Genomic DNA, 23,074 nt, shown 5'->3' on the forward strand with positions numbered 1-23,074 from the left:
ATGGAAGACAAATATTTCTATTTGGTGTTCTTTGTCCTTCCTTTCCTCTTTCTTGCCTTAAGAACAACAACAAAACAGAAAAGAAAGGTACCGCCAAGCCCATTTTCTCTTCCAATTATAGGCCATCTGCACCTCATCAAACTTCCCATGCATCAAACACTTCATAATCTTTCCCAAAAATAAGGTCCAATCATCTCTCTCCGATTTGGTTCCCAGAAAGTAATGGTTATATCATCACCATCAGCTGTTGAAGAATGCCTCGCTAAAAACGACATCGTTTTTGCAAATCGTCCCCAGTTTACTCTATCCAAGTACATAAGTTACGACAACTCTACTCTCTCAACATCCTTTTATGGAGACCATTGGCGCAACCTTCGCCGCATAGGCATGCTTGAAGTTTTCTCCTCGAATCGCCTGAATGCGTTCTCGGCATTCGACGAGAAGAAATCAAGATTTTCCTAAAGAAACTGTATGATATCTCAAGTAATGGTTTTGCTAAGGTAGAGTTGAAACCACTGTTGATGGAGCTAACGTTTAATATGACTATACGAATGATAGCCGGAAAACGGTATTATAGTGAGGAGACGACAGGAAAGGAGAAAGAAGAGGCCAAGCAATTTAAAGAAACGATAGAAGAGACTTTTGAATATGCAGGAGCCTCATATTTGGGAGATTTCTTGCCTATTTTGCAGTGGATCGATTATGGGGGATTTTTGAAAAGAGTGGAAAGACTTGGTAAAAGAACTGATAGGCTATGGCAAAGTTTTATCGATGAACATAGAAAGAAAGAAATAAAGAACACCATGATTAGCCATCTGCTTTCTTTGCAAGAATCAGAACCAGAATATTATACAGATGAAGTTATTAAGGGTCTTATTCTGGTGAGTGATTTTAACTAATATTTCTTTTTTTTTTTTTTCTGCATCCATGTTTTCTTGCTTTTAGGTTTATGTGAAGCCATTCTCATTAGTTTTTGCATTGAAGACTTATACCATTCGCATGCATAGTGTTTTTATTAGTAGAAATTTACTTGCTTAGACCGTGTACACGACGCATTCATTTAGCAAATCAATGAAAAATAAGTTGAGAGTTTCATTATAAAACATGGAATTTACTTACACAATAACGAATCAATGAAAATAGAATTTTTGTTGAAACGATGGAATTTCTGATCACACATTACAAAAAAATGATAAAAAATGAACAATTTTTAAAAATTTTCTATTTTAATTGATTTTGGTTTAGGCAAGTATTTTCTATGAAATATTTTTTTTTATCAGCAAAATAATTAATTTTATTATTAATAACTAGGAAAAACTTAACAAATCCAAGGAATCTAACCCAAGCCATCAGTCTTAACTTGGAATCTGCAATCTGCCAAGCAATCTGCAAAAGAGTTTCTCTCTTTTATGTGTCTGAAGCTAACATGAACCATAGAAGAAATGAGAGATTCTAGTTTATCGGAGTGTTCCCACGGCCTCCAAGGGCGTTTTTCTTTGTTTAGCACCCAAGATAAGGGAGCCTTTGAATCTGATTCGATCACCGAAGGTAAGAGTTTAAAAACATAATTTATCGATAAAACACTACCTCTTAGCATTTATCTAAATTCGGCTAAAACACGTAACAGTACTACTAAATAAATAATATTAAAAACATAATTTAATTTTTTTTAATATAAAATGTATTTCTTAGAATATAGATAAGAAATATATAGAAAAACAAAACAATTATAGCATAATTGAAATCCTAAACAATAAAGAATTAACTAAACCAGCATATACATACAAAAGGAGCACGCCAATGTCTGTACTCACATATATAATAAAAATGATTGATGCAAGTTGTTGAAATTTATTAGTAAAATATCCTAATTATAATAAGTTAAGCACAATAAACAATATAACGTTGAGTCACACTCACATTACTCATACATAATTTGATCAAAGTTTGAATTTTTTTTTTTTTTTTTTATATAGATTTATTAGCCACCCCATGGCGGCTTATGTAGTTTCATATACTACAGTCGAAACAATGACGTACATGCTAACTATCAACCCCAATTACTGGGAATTAAATATTGCTAATTCAAAACAATAATTTATGTACTTTGGTGTTTAATATTTTGGTCATATACACTTAGGTTATGGGTTGAATTCAACACTCAAAAATCACTATATATATAATCAAATTCGAGTTGTAATTGATTTGATCAAATCAAAACCGGTTAATTTATAGTTCAATCAACAGGTTGAATCGATTGATCTGATTTGAATTGAAAAACTAATCTCATATTACATGGAGAGAAAAAAATACTGGGATAAAGTGAATGGATAGTTTGGTCATAAAAATTAGTTATTTAATTTTGTGTAATTCATTTCGAAATTCTACCTATTTAATAATTGGCTTTTAATTTAGTTATATTCAATTTTATAAAATTTTTAGAATTTGAAATCTTCATTTTTTTTTTCAAATATAAAAATATAAATTTTCAAATGAATTGCGGAAAGACTTTAACTTGAAGTCTACAATTTTAACGAAATTCATTTATTACAAACAAACAATGGAGTGTTTTTAAGTAAATTTGACTTTATTAGGGGGTTTAAATTCAAAATTCTCACTTCTAAAGATAACTCGAGTACCACTTAGTTAAAACTCATTGTTTAATATGTATGTAATATTTAAAGAATATGCACATTTATTTATATCACACATTTTTTTTATAGTTTATTTTGAAAATCAATAATATTTTAACTTGTTAATATGTACCCAAGTACATAATTTTCTTTCTTCTTTCTATAATTAATATCGTCAAAACTTTTATGCATTACAATTTATGAGATTTAATTATCATATGTTACATTTATATAATAATTGATGATAAATAAATAAAATTTTAATTTAGTATAATTTTGTAATTGGCTCTACTATATGATGGATACTTATATTTTTTTTATGATTTATTGACATGTTTATTGGATTGAAATAATATTGTGCTACATAAGAGGATTAACCCTTCCGTTAGCTTATCAAATTGGTGAAATTAACGTAAACAAAATGACTCGAACCTAAGACTTCTTACATTTATAAGAAAACTAATTAGATCACACTTAATTAGTTAGTAGCTATATTTATATAACAGAGTTATTAAAATTTCAATTGTAGGATATTGTATTTGGTGGGACTGAAACTTCAGCCATTACAATAGAATGGGCAATGTCAAATTTACTTAATCACCCTGACGTTCTGGAGAAGGCAAAGAAAGAGTTGGACACAAAGATCGATGATAAAGAAAGCTTGATGGATGAAACTGTCGTTTCTCAATTACCATATCTTCAAAGTATTATAACAGAAACTCTAAGATTGCATCCACCAGCTCCACTCCTTGCTCCACATTTGTCATCTCAAGAGTGTAATGTTGGAGGGTACAGTGTTGAACCCAATACAATGCTGCTTGTTAATGCTTGGGCTTTACATAGAAACCCTAAGTTATGGGATGACGCAGCTAAATTTGAGCCTGAGAGATTTGAGAGTGGAACTAATCAAGGTATTGAAGCCAACAAGTTGTTGCCTTTTGGGTTAGGAAGGAGGTCATGTCCTGGGATTGGTTTAGCCAACCGGGTTGTAGGGTTTGGTTTAGGGTCTTTGATTCAGTGCTTTGAATGGAGAAGGTTAAGTCATCAGGAAATTGATATGTCTGAAGGGATTGGACTCACCATGCCCAAAGCTCAGCCATTAGTGGCCATGTGCAAGGCACGTGATATCATGACGAAAGCCCTATCTTCTTCTCCATGAAGCTTGACTTACTTCTTGGAATGTTGTGATATAAAGCAAGTTCTTGTGTGTTAATTTGTAATAATGACTTTTATATTATGAATGTTAAGATGTATGAGTTCGGTTCTCGCATTCTTCCTGTTCAGTTCTTATTCTCTGTCTTTCTATTTTTCTCTTATTTATTCTCACCCTCTTTATAATGTTAATTAAAAAATATATATTTTTAGCTCTCTTTGCATGGTTTGATTAAATTCGAAGGTTCGCTGGATTACTATCTTCTTTGTCACTTTGTGCACTGTCTGGCTTAGAAGAAACAGCTTGGTGTTCAACTTAGAAAGGTTGGATTGTGAATCTGTGGCGGAAATAATTAAACTAAGGAGCTTCGATATCCTTGCAACTAATCACTCTTATTTACCATATTCTATTAGCGATTGGTTTTCACGACCAATGTTAGTTAGCACTTATGTTCGTAATAGTTTGAACTCTTTCTCTTTTCCAAGATCTTTAGTATGTTGGGAAAATCCAACAGATGGGATATTAAAGTTTAATTGTTGAAATATTCGCTTTATAATCAATAATATCAAGGCTATACTTTAAAAAAAATTTAATTATTGATTTACCTATTAATTTTTCGATCTATAAAAGTAAGAATTCATGTTTTTTATTAGAAGCACGTCTTCTTTCAGTCTGATTCCTTTCTCTTTTTTTCTTTTATTTTTTTTGGCGTAAAGCTTTTCTTTTTTATTCATTAGCAAGATCAATAGCTTGAAAATAACATTGTCTACTAACAGGGGATATAGTCTTCCCCTTGAACTAAGAAGTAAAAATAGTTTATGGATAAATTTCAAATTAACAAATTTAATAGGGCTAAAATTGCTAATAACTATATATATAAGAAAAACAATTGTGAATCCACTACTTTGTCTGGCCACTGGCTCCATTCTTTATTTCTAGTGGGTTTTACTTTCAAGGGGAAAAAATATTTTCACGGATGGGCCTGCTAAGAAAGGTGTAGATGCATTAATCGCTTTTTTTTGGCATGGACTCGAGAAATATGCATCTACCTTTATTGAAAGTTTGAAGGCACAATTGTGTTTTGCATATCTTTGCTTTGTTTTATAAGACATCAGTTTTCTATTTATGCGAATCTCATTACAGATTCCAGCCTATCTGGGAGGAGGCTAGATAGTTTATTTTCAGAGTATACAGCTACAATTTCCTCAACATCTATTTCTTGAAATCTTCTTTAAGTTCAAAAAAATCTGCTACCAGAACCATCTTGAAAGAAAAGAGCAAGTTCAATTAGCCTCTTACCTGTTCTATCGATTAAATGCTTTGAAGTAGTCCCAATATCAGTTCTTTTCAGGAGTTCAAGAGCCCATACACTTTGAGAACCTAAAGCTTCCATCAAGATGATCCATTGCATTCCATTTCTGATTTCAAGATCAACTATATGTATCTTTTTTTAACCTGCCACGTGCTCTAGAATAGCCTGGATTCCTGAAAAAATGGGCAATTCGACAGAAGGGAATTGCTTGGTGATATGCAATGGCGGGTGAGCTTATGGTTGTTATTGCTTCATGCACATCAAACGACTGCTTTTTCTCCACGATTCCTAATTGTGCATCTATTCTCTCTTGATGAGCTTCAGGGAAGTAATAAACGACTCGTTGAACTGGATCTAACGGAAAAAGGCCATGAATGTTTTTTAGCAATCTCCCCCCACTGTAAAACTGTTGATTGCCCACTTTCTCAGCAGAAGCCAGGAGGCATTGCACGAGTTCTACGTCTCTGATTGCTTTATCAGAGAAGCCCAAGGAAATATGAGAAGGATTTTTAAGCATGTGAACAACATCTATTGCCTGGGAAGAGGACTTGAGAAACCTTGCTCCTGCAATTCTAAGAATTTCTTCTGTTGACAATTCCTGGCATACCGCCTTATTATTACATGGTATATCTTTTTCTTCGATCTTCAATCTTTTAAACCCCTTATTGTATTGTCTTAATAGTTCAAATGGAAATGCATTTCCTTTCTTTGACTGTTCGAGTTGTCTCCATATGTTTTCTTGATAGATTCTGTTATCAGAGCAAAGGGAATCAGGATCAGAACCTACAGATTCTTCCAGTTCTTCAGATTCAGAAAAAGGACTTTCTACTCTTTTGTTTGCTGCTTCCTCACTCTCAGGATAAATAAATAAATAAAGATATAAACATTTGGAGAAAATTTCCAGTAACCATAAAAAGTTACTTAAAATTTCGAAAGGAATTAAAGAAACCATTTCAGTTAACAAAGAGCAGATAAAAGCAGCGTACATCGATTTAACTATAAAATTCATTTGCAAATAATAAAATTTAACTTAATTATATTAAATTCTTGAAAGAACTACCAATATAGAATAGAATAAAAAATGCAAGACCAACATGCTTCGTTTTGTATTGAAAAGCTACGACTTACCAGTTCTTATAAAATCTAATTGATTGAAATTCCATCTAGTAATTATAAATTTCTATCTTTGAGTGAACATTCAATCAACAAAAAGAAGATAGTATTTAAAGAGCAACAACTATTATTAGCATTCCTTTCACATCAAATATAATTGTAAAAACGAAATTCCAAACAAAAATCAAATACAAATCCATAAAATTCCAAACACAGTCTCACTTGTACACCAAAAAGAACAAAACGAAAAAAGAAAAACCTTAAACAATTGAAAGAATCGAAAATCTGAATTGAAAAATGAAATTTGAAGGGAACTGTTACTACGACACTCCCCCACAGTAGTATCCAAAGTGTTTCACGTTTACCAGGGACCACAAATTATATGTGGTCTTCAAAAAAAAAAAAAAAAAAACATGAGGCAAGGAATAAAAGAAAAAGAAAAAACTCTAAAATAGGAACAAAAAGATCATAGTGTGTATAAAATATACCAATTGATTTCAAGAACACCTTGAATCAGTTGTTCTAAGGCAAGACGCAAAAAAACTGATATTGAGCAACTGTAGTCTTATGTACACAACCACCCTCTCTCCTCCCCTACAGATTCTAAAACAGAATTTTGAACAACCAAATTATCAAATAGTAAGATGGGCTTTGCAGAATCTCACCCACCAAAAATTCAGTGTATGAATTGTCTATCATCAGTCAGGCCACTATTAATATCTGTAGCCTGAAGATCCTGGTGGTGCAGGTGGCAATCGATTAGGAGTACGACGGCTGCCTGAGTTTGAACCATTGCTTAAATCGCCATTCTGTGCTGAATCATTGTGATGCCGACTGCGGCCATTAGATGTAGACCTGGACGAACCATAGTCCACAGAACCATTTGCAGCTGCATCAAACGCTGTTCTCCAGTCATCACCTGATGGACCATTTGACTTGGGGCTGCTTTCTGCAATTAGGTAATCCAAAATATTTATAGAGCATTAGAATCAAAATATTTACCCAAAAAATGACACCATTAAAAAACTTCAAAGAAATCCTACATCATCAACATATTACAGGCTCTTTCCAACATACCTGCACTACCATTCGACCAATTAGAAGCAGCAGCTGCCCGGTTGTCATGAATGCTGAGTTGGCGTGTTAACTTAGAGAGCAGAGAGGACTGTTTCTGGTAGCGCTCTCTCCTGCGTTTTACATTCTGATCCTCTTGAAGTAGCTCTTCAATTCTCGCCGTGCTTTGAGCACTAGCCATAAATCAAACAGAAAAGATGTAAATAAGAACAACTTTACATTTGATCCATCTGCAGAATATGCATAGGACATCTATATAAACTATAACAATGGAAGAAAAAAAGAATCACATGAAGAGAGAGACAAGGAGACTTGTAACCATAAAATGAAGCCAATAAAAAGCCATGGAACAAGTTCCCAGTACAGCAAAAATGAGTTTCAGCAGTAGATAATTCATCAAACCTGACAGAGCTATACAACTGATTTAGCATATCTTCCTTGGCCTTCTCAACTTGGCAAAGAACAACAGCCTGCTTACCAATCACATTGTGTCATCAAATGTTTTCACAAAAGCTCAATTATAAAGATAATGAAGACCAAAATAAAGAACTATGCTTACTTTGGGAACATTAGCAGCCAAGCTATTCAAGACTGCTTCAACATAACCACGCACTTCCTGAGACATCCATCTGAGCTCTTCCTCAGGGTCTGCAGGTCTCCGAACCATTGTATCCTGCACAAAACCGAAAACCAATTTTCATTTGAGAATTTTGCAAAGCTAACCCAACAATCTCCAAAATCTAGAGTATTTTTATTCCATGGAACATAAAAATTAACAGGTAACCCGTAAGTGCAAGTGACAACTGAAAAACGACAACTGTTAAATAATGAAAAAAAACAAAAAGACCAGACCATAAGTACTCCTACCCAACAGAGCATATAAAAAGGATACTTCAGGTAAAACCAAAATAATTGATAATAAGAAAGTAGAATGGTGGAGTAGCACTCAGTAACATACTAAAGAACCATCAGAAAGACTCTGCCGCATGGTATGACCACCTTCAGGAGATGCATTCCTTGTTTGTCCTCTTGAAACTTGAGCAATTTTTGACATCTTGTTTATCCATTCAACCTTGTCAGCCACCGTCTCAGCCTTCAAGACAACAGCACTGTGGGCTGCAAGATAAAAGGACATTAACCTGAAAGCAATAAGATTTTGAAATAGCACCAATTGAAAAATTCACCTAGCTGAAGTATGACAACCCAAATCATGTACCTTTCAGAACAGTTTTATATGCAACCTTGCTAGTTATCTTGAACACAAGACTGGAAGATTTAGAATCTGGTCCGTTGGCCTTTTTATCCTTCGAACTCTTTGAGGGAGGTGGTCCTTCCTCATCAGGAACCTCTTCAATAGTGCATTCCTGAGCATAGGAAAAAACAACTCTTAGTATGCAATGCCAATATCAAAAACAATTAAAAATCCCAAAAGTAAGCAGCATATGTAAATATGAAGTGCCATCATTGGATGGAGTCAGTTTTAGAGATTATTAGTGATGCTGCTAATAGCAAACCGTAGGCTAACATATAAAGAGTTTTGAACCAACAAACAATTTAAAGTGTGTAATGGCCACAATCTTCAGTTCTAGTAAAGATGTAAATGCTAGAGAACACCAAAATAAATAAATACACAGATAAATAGAACTTAATATACCTTCCCCCCAACAAAGGTCCCTCAATGATTTACACCACCACTTACAAAACATGCTAATTTCCCATGTTTACATTTGTTTCATTGCCATTAGCTGAGTTTCAAAACACATCAATACCTTTTCTCCTTTAATTGTGTTATTATTATTATTCTTATTATTTCATTAGTTGCTCCTTGCTCATTTGATTTTTCCTTTTTCTTTTTTCGCCAAATCCATAATTTCACCCCTCTACTTTCACAAAAAGATCTTGTGTCCCCCCCAGAATTTTAAAAATGACCTTGTGGCCCCTGAACTTCACTTTTTAACCTTGTGACCCCCCGAAACTTATATTTTTATGTACTTGTAGGCCCCTGAAGCTTATTCACTTTTCAACCTACAAGGTGTGAGATACAAAAAATAAAATCCAGAAGCACATAAGATCAAAAAGTGAAGTTTATGATGCCACAAGGTCATTTCAAAGTTCAGAGGAGGCCATAATGCCTTTTGGTGAAAGTTAGGAATAAAATGATACATTCGGCCTATTTTTTTTCATTTGTTAGCTACATAGTGCTAGGTTACTTCTTGCCCCTATCTTATTTTTTTAATTGTTCTTTATTTCATTTTATTAAAAACTTTCAAGGCTTTGCCTTTCTTGATTTTGTTTACTCTTTACCTTAATATATTCTGTCCTTTTAATATCAGAAGCAACAAAAACCTTTTATATTTTTTTAACAGAAATAGAAAAGATTGAATGATGACTTAATTAATGACATATAGTAGTAATTTTATGAAAATAAAAAAAAAAAAAAATTTCCTTTCTAACTTTTTGACTCTTTGATTATAGAAAATAGTTACTCTGAAAATATTTCTAGATTTCTCCACTGGAAAACGATTTTTGGTTACAAATGAACATATTCTCCAAATTTTCTATGTTGTACATAGAAAATCAAAATTAAAGTTCCAATGAAAACTCGTAATAACTGACAACTACTTTCAACAAACAAAGAGGCCCTTAGAGTTTAGATTGTCATATCCATCTCAACAATACAACTGCAATTGACCTTTCACAAGGTTACCACAGCAACCAATTTACACATGCTTTGATACCTGAAATTGTTATATTTTGGTTGACAACAAATCTAGCTTAAGAAAGTATAAACAACTAACCACTATTGCATATAAAACTTTTATTCCATCTCAACAATACAACTGCAATTGACCTTTCGCAAGGTTACCACAGCAACCAATTTACACATGCTTTGATACCTGAAAATTGTTATATTTTGGTTGACAACAAATCTAGCTTAAGAAAGTATAAACAACGAACCACTATTGCATATAAAACTTTTATTTCACATATTATCTCTACTCTTGATCCAAGTTAATTAAATATACTTGGAAACTCCCTACTAATAAAATAAGGGTTAACTTCAGAAAGAAGGGACGAAGCGGGTAGTTCCTCCAGAATAGGCAGTCCTACTCTCTGAAACTTTTTATGCGTCCTATAGCACTAAGGTAATAAAATCTAAAGATATTGAAAGGGATGCCTGAATATCCAAACAGCATAATTGACTGAAATCACAAAATCCAACAAGTGAGGCTTCCCATACCTCCAAAGTGATGACGCCACGAAAATGCCTCTCCTCTTGCTTTTTCGTGTAACCAAGCTGTAGAAAAAGGAATAGATAAGCCTGAATCGTAAAAAATCATATGCATGATAGATAAGATTGAAACCAAAAGTGATGTGTATATTATACAATTATGCCATGGTCTACAGGATTATGTAAATATATATTAAATTTAAATTAAATAAACATTGCAGGATGAAAGGAAAGGCTTGCTTTGAAAATCTTCAGATGTTGATACAACCATAAAAATTAAAGCTCTTTAGTCCCAAACCAAACAAACATCAAACTCTAAAAATTTTCTTGCAGTGATAAAGGACTCAAGCTACCACATATGTAGTAGCTAATTCATGTCCAGTGATAAGCTTTCCTAACAACTGTGCAAAAAGTTTATGAAACTGTTCTAGATTATAACCATTTAAATGAAAATAAGAAAATGCATAACATAACCGCATAGAAGCAGACATTTCGCATGCTTTAGAAAAAGTAAGAACATCTTCAAGAAGACATGTTACAGACCTTCCCAGTCTTTTCATTCAAAACAAACCAACGCTTGCCCCATCCATCCTTTTTTACATTTTTCTTTAGCAAAAAACCTGCAAGATGACAGAAAGTTAAAAATATTACATATCAGGTGGGACAGAAGCTGGAGAATGAGTTACATATGCTTTCATCAAGAAATATTCATAAATATATATATATATATATATATATGCACATCCAAGGTTCAAAGATATTTCTTGAATTTTAATAAAAAGACAATCCAAATTTGTAATCATACAATGTATTTTTTGCATGATAATTCATGAAGGCTTGTTTGCATGAAGATAAAATCACTTAAATTTCCTTTCCAAAATAATATCCAGATGAGTAAATTATCTCTGCTAACATTGTTCAGTTATATTCACAAATCAACTTCTTCATGGTAAGCTAACTGTTAGGCATTTGAGAGCTATGGTGGTTAAAAAACAATTTTAAACTGAAAACTTCATAAGCCCTTATGCAACAAGTCTGTAACACAAAATCCAACAGCAAGAGTGAGTGGGGAAAGAAAACAAACAAATTCCCCAGTTACAAAGAATTTTAATGAATATTTAGCTATCATTCAAGTTCTACAATGCATCAAACAAGTGAAACCATAACGTGGAGGTAAGAAAAGCATCATCTAATTCCAGAAGTCATTGACACAAACCATAACACGGAGGTACAGTTTATATATTACATTGAATGGAGAGACACTATAAAAGACCATCAAACCTGCTGTTATTTCTCCTTCAGGACCTGCAGTCTTCAAACCAGAAGCCTCTTGCACTTCTTTTTCTGCCTGATTAGATTTCTCTTTCATTGATTTCAAACTCCCCCCTGTTTGCTGACCTCCTGTTTGAGGACTAGTTGCCTGAAAAACGAAAATGTAGAACTCAAATGAGCAACCAGTCGAACAAAAATAAAACATAATAGCAACAACACATTTAGGTTGAAGCTACTATCCGCATAAATTATATAAATGAACACCTACCCTATTCAGCATAGCTTGCTCAGCATCCTGTCCTTTTTTAGAAGATCGGTTCTTAAGCTCCTCCTCTCGTCGCTGTCTTTCCATCCTAAAGTAGATTAATTTGAATAAATATCATGTATACATCTAAAAATTCTGAGGTGTAAAATATTTAACACCACAACACTAAAGTGTATCCTTGTAGATACACGTAACACAAACACTAACACACAAACAAATATTAAATATTGAGACTACAGAAATAACACAAGTCTAAAAGGTTATTCCAGCAAATTCCTGTGTCATAGGCAGTGAATATCTTGACATGTATGCAGGCATGTGCCTGTCGGTGTCACTATTGGTCCTGCCATTAGACCACAAACATTTTATGGGCAAAGTGGCAGAAATGATGACTTATTAAATGCTACTCGAACATATTTAGAATACCTCCTTTGCACCAAACGGATGAAGTGTTGGGGAGGTACAAATGCCCGCTCCATATCTACTAGTGCAACAACCATCTTTTTTGCTTCATTCTTAAACCCCTCTAGTGCAGCAGTTGCAATAGCTATGACCTTGCAAAAGATTGAAAACAAATGGGGACTTGAACTATGGAAAGTACTAGCAAAGATAAACAAGTGAAATGAGTAAATGATATCATACCTCTCTCTTGAACGAAGGATATCTTCCTAGTCCTGGTGTGCCATTTGCTGTAGCAGAAACTATCTCTACCAGGACCCGATGTACCTGTTTACAGTTAAGCATGAACTCTATCAGTAGCACATTACAGAACCAGGCAGCAATTATAAACTTTAATAGGGTGAGAGGCTTGTACTCGATGTAGTCATAAAAGAAGAAAATGTGATAAGCATACATCCAATTTCAACTCAAATTAGATCAACTAAATGAAAATGTCAAAATATTTTTTGCGGAAAATTTTTTGAATCATTCATCACAACAAGGCAAAGCATATGCATAAAATTGGTAATGCCCTGATAAAAGAGGAAGGGCACATTATTTGACTGCTCGAACAATGCTTCCAGCACCAAAGACAGTATAGGGTAGCAAACAGATCTAAATAGAACTTTACATGACTCTTACAACAGTAACCATAAACATTAAAAACAAGACATTCAGTACCACATAAATTACTGAGTGAAAAAACTCTCTTTTTTTTTCTTAAGGAAAAGGTAAACTTTCATTCATGGTGATAAAAGCACATCTAAAAATAAAAATATAAGAGAATATACATCACAAAGTACCAAACAATAAAATTTGCAGGCCACAAAACCTCAATATTACAACCAAAGGACGGGGCAAAAAATTACCTCATCTACGCAAAGACGGGATGGTTCTTTAGCAAGCTCCAGAACACCCTTTATTAAGGATCTCAAACCCTTTTCTGGGGAGATTAGATATGGCTGATAACCATCTGCTTCTAATACAATCTAATAGAACATCAATAAAAGAAAAAGTTACATCATACAACTCATGGATGCAATTTAAGACAAACCACAAGTAGAGAACTGGTAAAAGGCAGCAGAATTACCCTCTTGACATTAGTGATATCAAAATGCCTGTCCAAAGGGAGCTGCTTGATCCTATTAGGAAAATTTCCCTCAAAACTAGAAACAATTTTCCAACCAGCACCCTGTAGTAAAATTTTGCAGTCAGCAGCTAATAGGTATCTAACTAATGATTGTCAGAGGAAATTAATTTAGTGCCTGAGTAGTTTTGAACTACTCCCACAAAGGTAGCAATAACAGATCTTATAAACCATAAAGCAAAACAATACACAAAGAGTTCATAGCACCACCAGACAGTGTTTTAAAACAAATAAACGATGTTAACTAAATACAGAAGAAAGAAATCACAGCCATCTTGGCAGCACTTGCTTTATAGAGAAAAAGTTAAGCATCAGGGAGGGGAAAAAGAGGAATAATGAGCCCGAAATCCAAACATCTAGTAGGAACCAACAAGAACTAAAATCTGCACATATCATAATGGCTTCCTTATTGAAAATACTGACAATGTAAGCCACATATAGGCTACTGGCTAGAGATGGGTTTGCACTAAACAAATCATAGAATCAGGATTATAATATTCTGCAGTAGAAATTTCCGAAGTTCGGGCTCAATCCTAATGATCAGACATTTACAACCTTTTAAATCAAAATGAAAATTGTTATTTTTCATTTACTTTCTACTACATCTTTAATTTAGCAAAAAAAGGTTTAAAATTGAAAGATTTAACAAAAGAACAGACCTAACAAATCCACTATTGTGGAAATATGCACAAGCAAGAGCGAACATTAGAAAATATACACTCACCTCACCAGTTGTAATGTGCAAGAGAAATTTATCCTCAAATTCACGGCAAAGTTCTAATGCAATAGCTCTTGTTCCCTCGGCACTTTCAACCATCTGCTCCCCAAGCCTTACTAATTCATCTTGAACTATCTGAGACTTCCCTTGCAACCTGCAAGAATGCAAAATTTTCAGGAAACAACTGAATACCCCTATTGATTTCTAAGGCAAAATCATAAGCTAGCCAAGAGAAAATACCAAGGGCTAGATCTCTCACCCGCTCACCCTCACCCTCACTAAGAGAGGCATGAAAGCTCCTTGAAAAGGTAAAAAGGAGAAAAAGGTCATAAACAATTACCCAGAAAGGAGGTTCGGAAGCCTAACTTTCATTCGCTTGCGAATCTGCTGCGCCAAAGCATCCACCAAAGATATTCTGCCTAGCTTGCTTTGAGGGGCACCAGTCAGTATAGATTTAAGACTTTCACTCTCCGCTTTCCATGCAGTTTCCAAAGAGCTGTCAGATCCAGATTGTGTAGAAGCTATTGAAACTGACTGACCAATTAGAGCGACCCATGGGATATCAGCAGTTTTTGATGGTCCCTGATTTAACAGTAGAGCCTGAACAGCTGCAAGAGCTTTCTGATCTGAAGCAGATTGATCTATTTTACTAATTACACCAACAGTTCTGGTACCTGCAATCAACATAAGAAGATGCCACTTATCACTCAAAAACAAAACAGAACCTAAAAAAAGAAAGTTTCATAAGTATGGAAGGATGTGTAAACAGAATAAAAGAGAAGCATCTTATATCACTTTACAGATTTGATTTTCCCATGAGTAAACCTAATACAGATCTTAGAAAATTTCATAATCAGCCCAAAAAAAAAAAAAAAAGGAATGTTACTAGCGATTACCTTCTCCATCATATTCCTTGGCAACCCTGAGGGCCCGAGAATTTGCAATTTCAGTCGCTTGGGCTGCAGGAATGATAACTAGCAAAATCGCATCATTGTGCTGAGCGTAATCACTAACCTAAGCAAAGGACATTTTGAAGATTATTCCCATACAGTATTTGGAGCACTGTATTAAAGTAACATGAAATAATTAAATAAATAAAACCAGAAAAAGATTTTTTTTTTTTTTATTTAATTCCAAGTATTGATCATTCTGACGATGAAAACTAGCTCCTTGTATTAGATGGAACTGTATAAGCATAAACATACTTACCATAGACTCATCCATGATCCTTTGGTCCAAGCCAGGTAAGTCTATCAATTTCAGGGGAGGCGCTGAGAACAAATCATAGAAAACACATAAGGTGAACTAACAAAAAATTGATTGATCTAAAACTAGGTACAACAGCAACAGATTAAATGAATTCAGCTAACTGATCTCAGAGTGTTATCAATAAGAGGATTTCTAGTCCAAGGAAAGAGGATCACAATGCCCTATTATTAATCGCCAGCACCAAGGATCTCATGCTTAGGTACACTTCAATACATATTACTAGGACTCAAGTATGACTCCAGCATGAATTTTCACACTGATTTCAACTGTTACAGTTTTAAGCCAAAGTCCTGGTTCTTAGTCAGACAATAAGGCACAGAATTAGAGTAACCATGTTCTCTAGCAAATAAGAGATGCCTTAAACAAGAACTACCCTTAGGTAACCCATTCATCGAAGAGAATCTTGTATTTTTAACAATTGAATCTCAATAGCTCCAAGAAGCAGCAGTATTAGCATAATTGCCATTGCACGAGATAACTTCAGATGATCCTTCATTTCATTTACATCCTTCAGCAAATCGATGCTTCCATGAACATTGTTTTGTACACTTCTAAAGGAAAAGAAATTCAGATGGACGTTTCATTTTCTACGTTAATAAATCTTCCGAAAGACACTAAACTAGTAAAAAAAATCGTATTCTAGAAGCATATTGCATTAATTTAGACAATAATAACAATTATAAATCATGAACCAACCTGTACTTGTCCGTAGTCTCAAATATATTTCATCCCGGCTCTTGCCTGAGGATCCTTTACTCAGCCTTTCTTGTAAAGAATGCCGTAATGCACCTGCATACCAGCAGCAACATTAAAAAAAATAATAGCACAAAAGAATGTCTAAAAGCAACTCACGCAAGAAAACACATGTCAATTTGTCAATGATTTTCTACATAAGAGCTCTACCATCACCATCAACTCCTCTGTCAAGTCTGTTTAATTTATAATCAGCTACACAAATAAATTTTATATCTATCCTTAGGCATCTTCAACAATATCTAAAGCAGCAATAGTAATTAAAGTTACTCACTAAATACATTGTATAATAAAATTTCAGGTCGGGGCCATAAACTATGCTCACTATGGAATTTTTAAAACTACAAAGAGTTGATGGTAGCACTTAGGAGGCTAAGTTGAACTGATCCTTAACCATAAACTTAAGCAACAACAAGAGAGAGAGAGAGAGAGAGAGAGAGAGAGAGGAGAGAGGAAATGCCAAAGCAGAATAAAAATATGTACAAGTAACATTAAACCAATCAACTAACTTGCAGAAACTGGCTGGGATTTATTGTCAATTTGCAAAATAATTGATTTGCTGCTCACAGAACTATCCCTCCGTAAGTCAATGCTTATAGGAGCCCGGGTAGCACCATTTTCACCAGTTGGCTGGACAGGGAAAACATAAATTCAGGAATAAAAATAGAGAATCATCTATTGGGTCTGATGGAAAAGGGAAGTAGCATCCAAAGAATAATACAGAACTTTCACAAATTAACTTACCAGAACAGGATGTCCGATTAAGCTGTTTAAAACTGCAGATTTACCAGCACCCTAACCAATATGACCACAAACAGAAAAAGAGAGGGAACAAGGATCACAAAACAGTAAAAACATTTACAGAAAATAGTAAGAACAAAGAGGGCCAGAGTGTACGGTTGACAGTAAGCCTCATTCTCAACTGCCACTCGTGCCACAACCATGAATCAGTTCCAAAAGAGAAATCAGTAAACCAGACAGCTAAGAGGAACTTGTATAATACAAGAAATGGTACTAAATATATATTATCATAAATGGTTCCTTAATGCACATACATAGACAGAGTGGCATGTAAAATTCCCTCCTTACAAAGTGATGATAAAAATAGTTTCATCTAAATACTATCCGCAATACAAGTAATCACATTTAAACTGATAGATTCAATTCCTGATGACTAACAGAAGCCTTCACTAGACACAAAATAGAGGAAAATATTCCTTGTAGCCAATTCCAACAAAATTGGGATTAATTTTTAGTTAAGTTACCGACCACTAATTATATTCAATTGATTTGAACCATTTTTACATCATTTATTAGAAGGATCTTTACTATAAGCTAATCAACTGTCACTTAAAGATAAAAACCAAAAACTTCAAAAAAAAAAACATTAACAGATACAAAGATCCATTCACTTCAAACATAAAAATTAAAAACTTAAACCCAGTACAAACTCTTGCAGACCTAAATCCAACTTCAATCCACTGAATTGAATCCAATCAGTAGAAACAGACACACGCATAGCTAAGATAGATAACTCACAACATTGCCAAGCGCAACAACATTTAGAAAAGTAGAATTCCGTTTAGAAGAGGAGCTTTGATTTTCGTCAACATCTTCATCAGCAAGCAAAGCCGCCGCTTGTCTCATGGACTCAGATAGCTGCTCCAACTCCTCGATCGCCTCCATTTCACTTCCAACAAACTAAACGTCAAAGATCCGGAGAACCAAACGAACTAAAAGAGCCTAAACAGATCGAAATAATTTGAAAGACCCTAGAATTTGACGAGATCTGATGGCGTGGAGAGAGATCGAATATTCAAATTTCAACGATTTGAAAACAGAGGGGGAGAGGAAAGGAAAGGAAAGAGCGTGGACGGTATTTCTAGAACCAAATGTTTGTTTTTTGAACAAAAGGAAATATACAGGAAGAAGAAGAAACCTCTCTCTCTCTCTCTCTCTCTCTCTCTCTCTCTCTCCCACTTTCTTTCTCTCTCTCTTTCGCTTGCGTTTTGAATTTGCGTTTTTGAATTCTTTTCCAATAGTTTTCAATCTTCTTTTAACGCTTCTTTCTTTTTTGAAAAATAAAAAAAAAATAAATATTTTAGCCGACTGTTGTTTTTTCTCTTAAACCTTACACTTTTGTTTCCCCTGCAACTAATTAATAAGTAATTAATTTATGTTGTTTTACTGCCTGCAGTTACTATTTTTTTTATCTGCAATTTTTTATCTGCAACTGTGTTGTACTTATAAGCCAATAATTAATCCATTCTCTTCAGTTTGGATTTACTGTTCATTGCATAACATATTTCTATAGTAAAAACTAATATAAAATTCATTGCAGCAGATGAATACGGTAAAATTAGGAAAAATACTCAATTTGCGAAGAGCGTTCGTTCTACTTTTGTTCTCAAACTCAAAATATTTTCTTTCTGTCGGTATTGTTATCTTCAATTACATGATTTGAGCCTCCAATGTTGTGTTTGTTTTCTTTCTCTTTTTAGTTTAGTAGTTGCATTGTCACGTTCTCTATCCGAAGTTTTTAGGTGGTTTTGAATCTTTGGGTTTTTGGATTTGATTTTATTTTCTACTTTCCTCTATCTAGGTTTTGTTTATTAGATATAAATCTGATTAGAGCTTTTTTTATTTGTTTTTTTTTTTTCTTTTCTTTACTTCATCTTTTTGCTTATTCTTGCATCAGTTTCTTTGATTTGTAAATCTAATTAACTTCTGCTCCCTTAATCTTTCGTTTCAATAGCTATTAAAGATTTTAAATTGACAGAACAGCAAATAGGCAAAAGTAAGGTAAGCAACATAAACGGTGATGGAAATGGTAAGGGTATTTTAGGAGATTCACTTGCTCTGATCTATTTAAAGATAATATAAGTAATTATAAATGAGTTTGGTAGTGAGTAATCTATCTATTATTAGTAAAAAAATATATTTTAAATAAGTTCAAATTTTGATAGTTTAAAATTTATTTAAATGAACTTAAAAATTTTTTAAATACGGATAAAAGTAGTTTAAAATTTACAGGTACCTACTCTGCTCAGACAGTGAATTGTATGTTCAAATTTTGGACTTACTGTTTTAGTTAGTGGGCTTTGAGTGTTTTATTGAGACTGAGGTTGGTTGATTGGGCTCGATTTGTTTGGATTTGTTATGGGTGGATATTTTCCTTGTTTTGGATCATCAAACAAGGATAGTAGAGGCAAGGGCAGAGTCAGGATTTGAAGGATGATAAACTTTTGATATTTTCCGTAGAAATAAAAAGACTTATAGTATTAAAAAACCCTATAAACAACTAGTTAATATGAAACATCAATAATATTATTAATAATAATGAAAATGTGTAAAAAAAAAAAATTACAATTGTTCTTAGTAAGTCTTCATGCCTTGATAACGTAGTATAATAATGTCGTTGTTAATTTTGTCAAAAAGATATATTTTTTTTCAATATATGTAATTAAATAATTAATCATCCATTGATCTCTAATTCTATTATGTAATAGACGCCTCACAATTTTGATAACAGAAAATGCGCTCTCATATGTAAAACGCTAAAAAAGAGGCTCAATTACTTAACCTTGCTCATTCACATAGCGAATAACATTTGTCATTTGCTTTTTAGTTGATAAATCACATGCTTAATCCATTAGAATAGAGAAAAATGCATTACCAAGGTCTTGAATGTTCATACTAGTGGTCTCAATTTCATAAACATTGATAATATCTTTTTGAATATATGAAAATATTAATTTAAAATTTTCAGAAACATTTATCGACGGTAATTCTCCTGATATCTCCATTATATTCATTAAAAATTTTAAAGTTTCTAAACATCTTATGTATTTAATGAATCATAGGATTCATCATATCCAAGAAAAGCTAAGCCTTGTCTTAAAAGAAATCGAACACAATCAATGGAAACATTTAATGAACTCTGATGATCACCCCATTTTTTTTTCTTATTCACAATTATTATGTCTTTGCATAATGCCATAATTCATTAATCAACCCTCATTTTGTTTTAAATACATTAGTTTCTTCTTCTGTACTAGTTTTATTACACTGTTTACTCCTTTCGTTAATATTTTATAGGGTTAATTATAAATTTGGTGTCTTTTAACTTTCGAAAATTTTTTGTTTTAGTATGTCAATGTAAAACATTTATAACTGGGTGTTTCAATTTCAAAAAACATTTTCAATCAAGTGACTCCAGCTTAACTGATAAGCCGAAAATACAAATAGGATGTAGATGTTGTACCAAAAGGGAATATATCAGATCATGTGCAAAAGAAAATTAGTGATTAGTTGTGTTGGCAACCCTTCTCCGTTACATATTTTAACTCCCTTATAATAACGGATTCAGTCCTTCCGCTTCTCTCCCTTTGTTCCTTTGAAACACCACGACGCCACATCTCCACGAAGAGATGACCATCAATCTCATTGATGTGAAGCCTAGAGATCAGATCCTCGATGTTGGATGCAGTGTTGGAGGCCCCATGCTTGCTGTCGCCAGTCGGTTTCTTGAAGATCGAATCTACTATGCAGGTTTAGTTTCTTACGTTCAAAGACTACTCCCAATCGGCACAACTCTTCTTCTGCTGGTTATCTCCTTCTGTATTGCTACTCATATCATCAGGCTCTGATCCCTGCATAGTAGAAACCAAGACAACTTGATTAGCTAAAATTTGGAGAAGATCAAAAATAAAATCTAGAAATAAACTCAAGCTCACTCATTTTCTCACTTGGATCCAGCATTTTAACAAGTACACTTGAGATCTAAAAGAAACCCAGATGAGATCAGTAGGTAAGCTAAAGCGGGAATTGATTAAGAATTGTTGATTGAGTTGAAGTAATAGCAAAAGCTGAAACTCTTTGATTGCAATAAAGATGTGGCTATGGAGGGAAGATATTAAGAAAACAATCCAAAGAGATAAAGAACAAGAGAGAGATCAAGAATCAGTAAATGAAGAAGATAAAGGAATTGATTTTTTTTTTTTTTTCTGTAAAATCCTAAAAGAGAAATGGACATGCAGTAAAGAAGGAGAGTGTGTGCAGAGGTGAAAATTAGAAATCGAACCAACACAGACACACAAGCACAAGGGGATCTCAAAAACAACTCAGCATTCCACCTCAGCAAAATACACATCTTGTCACAACATTCTATGTCCTATTTGTATTTTCGGCTTGCATGGCCAGCCACAGATGAAAATTTTTTTGAGTTTAAACACTTAAGTACGTTTCCACTAAAACATTAAAATATAAAATTTTAAGAAGTTGAGACACCAAATTCATAATTAACCCATGGTTTATACTCTTTTCCGTTTATTAGTGTATAAAATGCAATTACGAGGTAAAAAAATAAATTTTTAGTTATACAATTGCTTTTCCTCTCCATTTTCCCTTTTTTTTTTTGCCATTTTTGGAGTACAATGCATCGGGGGAGAGAATGGAACGGAAAAGGAAAAAAAAAGGGGTAAAATAGTCACCGATCTCGAAAAGCCAATTTTTCTTTTATCTCTGAACTAATAGTCATTATACACTATTTTTAATCTCCTTCCAACATAAAATCATCAAAAGGTGAGGAGTTTTAGAGAGGAAAGCTTGAAATCCATGGCTGACACATAGATTTTAGAGAGAGAGAGCCCTTGAAGTCCATGACGAAATTGCCATCACTACATTCACTCTAATAAAGCTAACTGCCTGCTCCATTGTCGATCTGGATTGTAGAATTCCATGCCAGTAGCCAAACATGGATTTGGGTTTCTACATCATGTGGACTTCTTTTCCTCACATTGTCAAGATGTGATGGATTAGGTTTATTTATGTTGCACTATTTATTTGTTTGATTTTGTGTAATGGGTTAGCTTAATTTTATTATAGTGATGACCATTTTTCTATTTGTTTGATGGAAATTTTGATCTTCTATAGCTCTTATTTTATGGATTACCTTAATTTGCACCCCAGTTATTCAATGGCTCCACTTGAAAGTCCTGGCGTGTCAAGGTTTTGGCTAACAACAAAGTGAACTTGTTACTATTGCCATTTGTTACTTTTTCATGTTATAATATATAACAGGGAGTTTTAATTCTGTATTTTAATTTTCGCATATTAATTAAATAAAACTTAAAAAAATAAATAATGATTTAATATGATTTCATAGTTATTTCTTAATTTCATTGGAGGCTCAATAAGCCGCTTACTGAATTAGTGAAAACAACCGTGATCAAAAATTAAATTACCATCTGATTGATAATATAATTTCATATTGTTCCCAGGCAATAGATAATAGTTATATAAAATTATACAATTACTAAATTTTAATATACTCACTCTATCCCATTTTATTTACATGGTTTGACACAACACGCATATTAAAAATTTAATCAATAAAAATTATTTTGCCTTTTCATTAAGATATTAAAAGTCCTTCGTCTAATAAACAATTATAAATATTATTATGAAAAAAATAATTATTTACATATCTAAATTTAGAAACTTTCCAAATATTTTGAAACTTTCCAAATATTTTGAGACATCTAAAAAGGAATAACATGCGAACGGAATGAGTATATATATATTTTTTTTCTCTTCCATTGTGAAGCTCATTTCAATTTTGGTATAAGAAAATAAAAAATAGATACAAATGTTGGGTTTAAAAGGAATAGTCTTTGTCCTACAAAAGGTAAGCA

The 23,074-nt window shown here is 33.3% G+C and overlaps 1 protein-coding gene, 1 long non-coding RNA gene and 1 pseudogene across 2 annotated transcripts; 1 reads left to right on the forward strand and 2 right to left on the reverse strand.

The window, feature by feature from the left end:
- On the forward strand, nucleotides 1-3,815 carry LOC149493876 (cytochrome P450 81Q32-like; annotated as a pseudogene).
- A 2,822-nt stretch (nucleotides 3,816-6,637) lies between these two features.
- Nucleotides 6,638-18,405, reverse strand: LOC105642416 (dynamin-2A). The gene is made up of 22 exons (XM_037639483.2): nucleotides 17,919-18,405; nucleotides 17,124-17,174; nucleotides 16,889-17,009; nucleotides 16,323-16,415; nucleotides 15,567-15,628; nucleotides 15,254-15,371; nucleotides 14,698-15,031; nucleotides 14,364-14,511; nucleotides 13,583-13,684; nucleotides 13,362-13,481; nucleotides 12,697-12,780; nucleotides 12,481-12,608; nucleotides 12,058-12,142; nucleotides 11,799-11,937; nucleotides 11,061-11,137; nucleotides 10,527-10,583; nucleotides 8,502-8,649; nucleotides 8,244-8,401; nucleotides 7,845-7,958; nucleotides 7,688-7,755; nucleotides 7,289-7,458; nucleotides 6,638-7,160 (listed from the first exon to the last, which is right to left on the reverse strand). Exons 1-22 carry the CDS (start codon nucleotides 18,063-18,065, stop codon nucleotides 6,925-6,927), a joined length of 2,760 nt encoding a protein of 919 aa, XP_037495411.2. The 5' UTR covers nucleotides 18,066-18,405; the 3' UTR covers nucleotides 6,638-6,924.
- Nucleotides 18,406-20,655: 2,250 nt separating this feature from the next.
- Nucleotides 20,656-21,501, reverse strand: LOC110010410 (uncharacterized). Its single transcript, XR_002285383.3, has 2 exons — nucleotides 21,128-21,501; nucleotides 20,656-21,031 (listed from the first exon to the last, which is right to left on the reverse strand). It is a non-coding gene; the product is annotated as an uncharacterized LOC110010410 (long non-coding RNA).
- Between the last annotated feature and the right edge of the window lie 1,573 nt (nucleotides 21,502-23,074).

Source organism: Jatropha curcas, chromosome 9 (genome assembly GCF_041381405.1).
Source record: "Jatropha curcas cultivar XTBG-Jc1 chromosome 9, XTBG_Jcur_1.0, whole genome shotgun sequence".
Classification (NCBI taxonomy): domain Eukaryota; kingdom Viridiplantae; phylum Streptophyta; class Magnoliopsida; order Malpighiales; family Euphorbiaceae; genus Jatropha; species Jatropha curcas.

What these genes read in the sequence shown, in the direction of transcription:
- LOC105642416 (XM_037639483.2), bottom strand. Translation starts at nt 18,065, where the DNA reads ATGGAGGCGATCGAGGAGTTGGAGCAGCTATCTGAGTCCATGAGACAA. An exon ending in TGCACATTACAACTGGTGAG is followed by an intron (nt 13,685 to 14,363) that starts GTGAGTGTATAT and finishes ATTTTACTACAG; the next exon opens with GGTGCTGGTTGGAAAATTGT. An exon ending in GTCTTTCTGATGGTTCTTTA is followed by an intron (nt 7,959 to 8,243) that starts GTATGTTACTGA and finishes GGTTTTGTGCAG; the next exon opens with GATACAATGGTTCGGAGACC.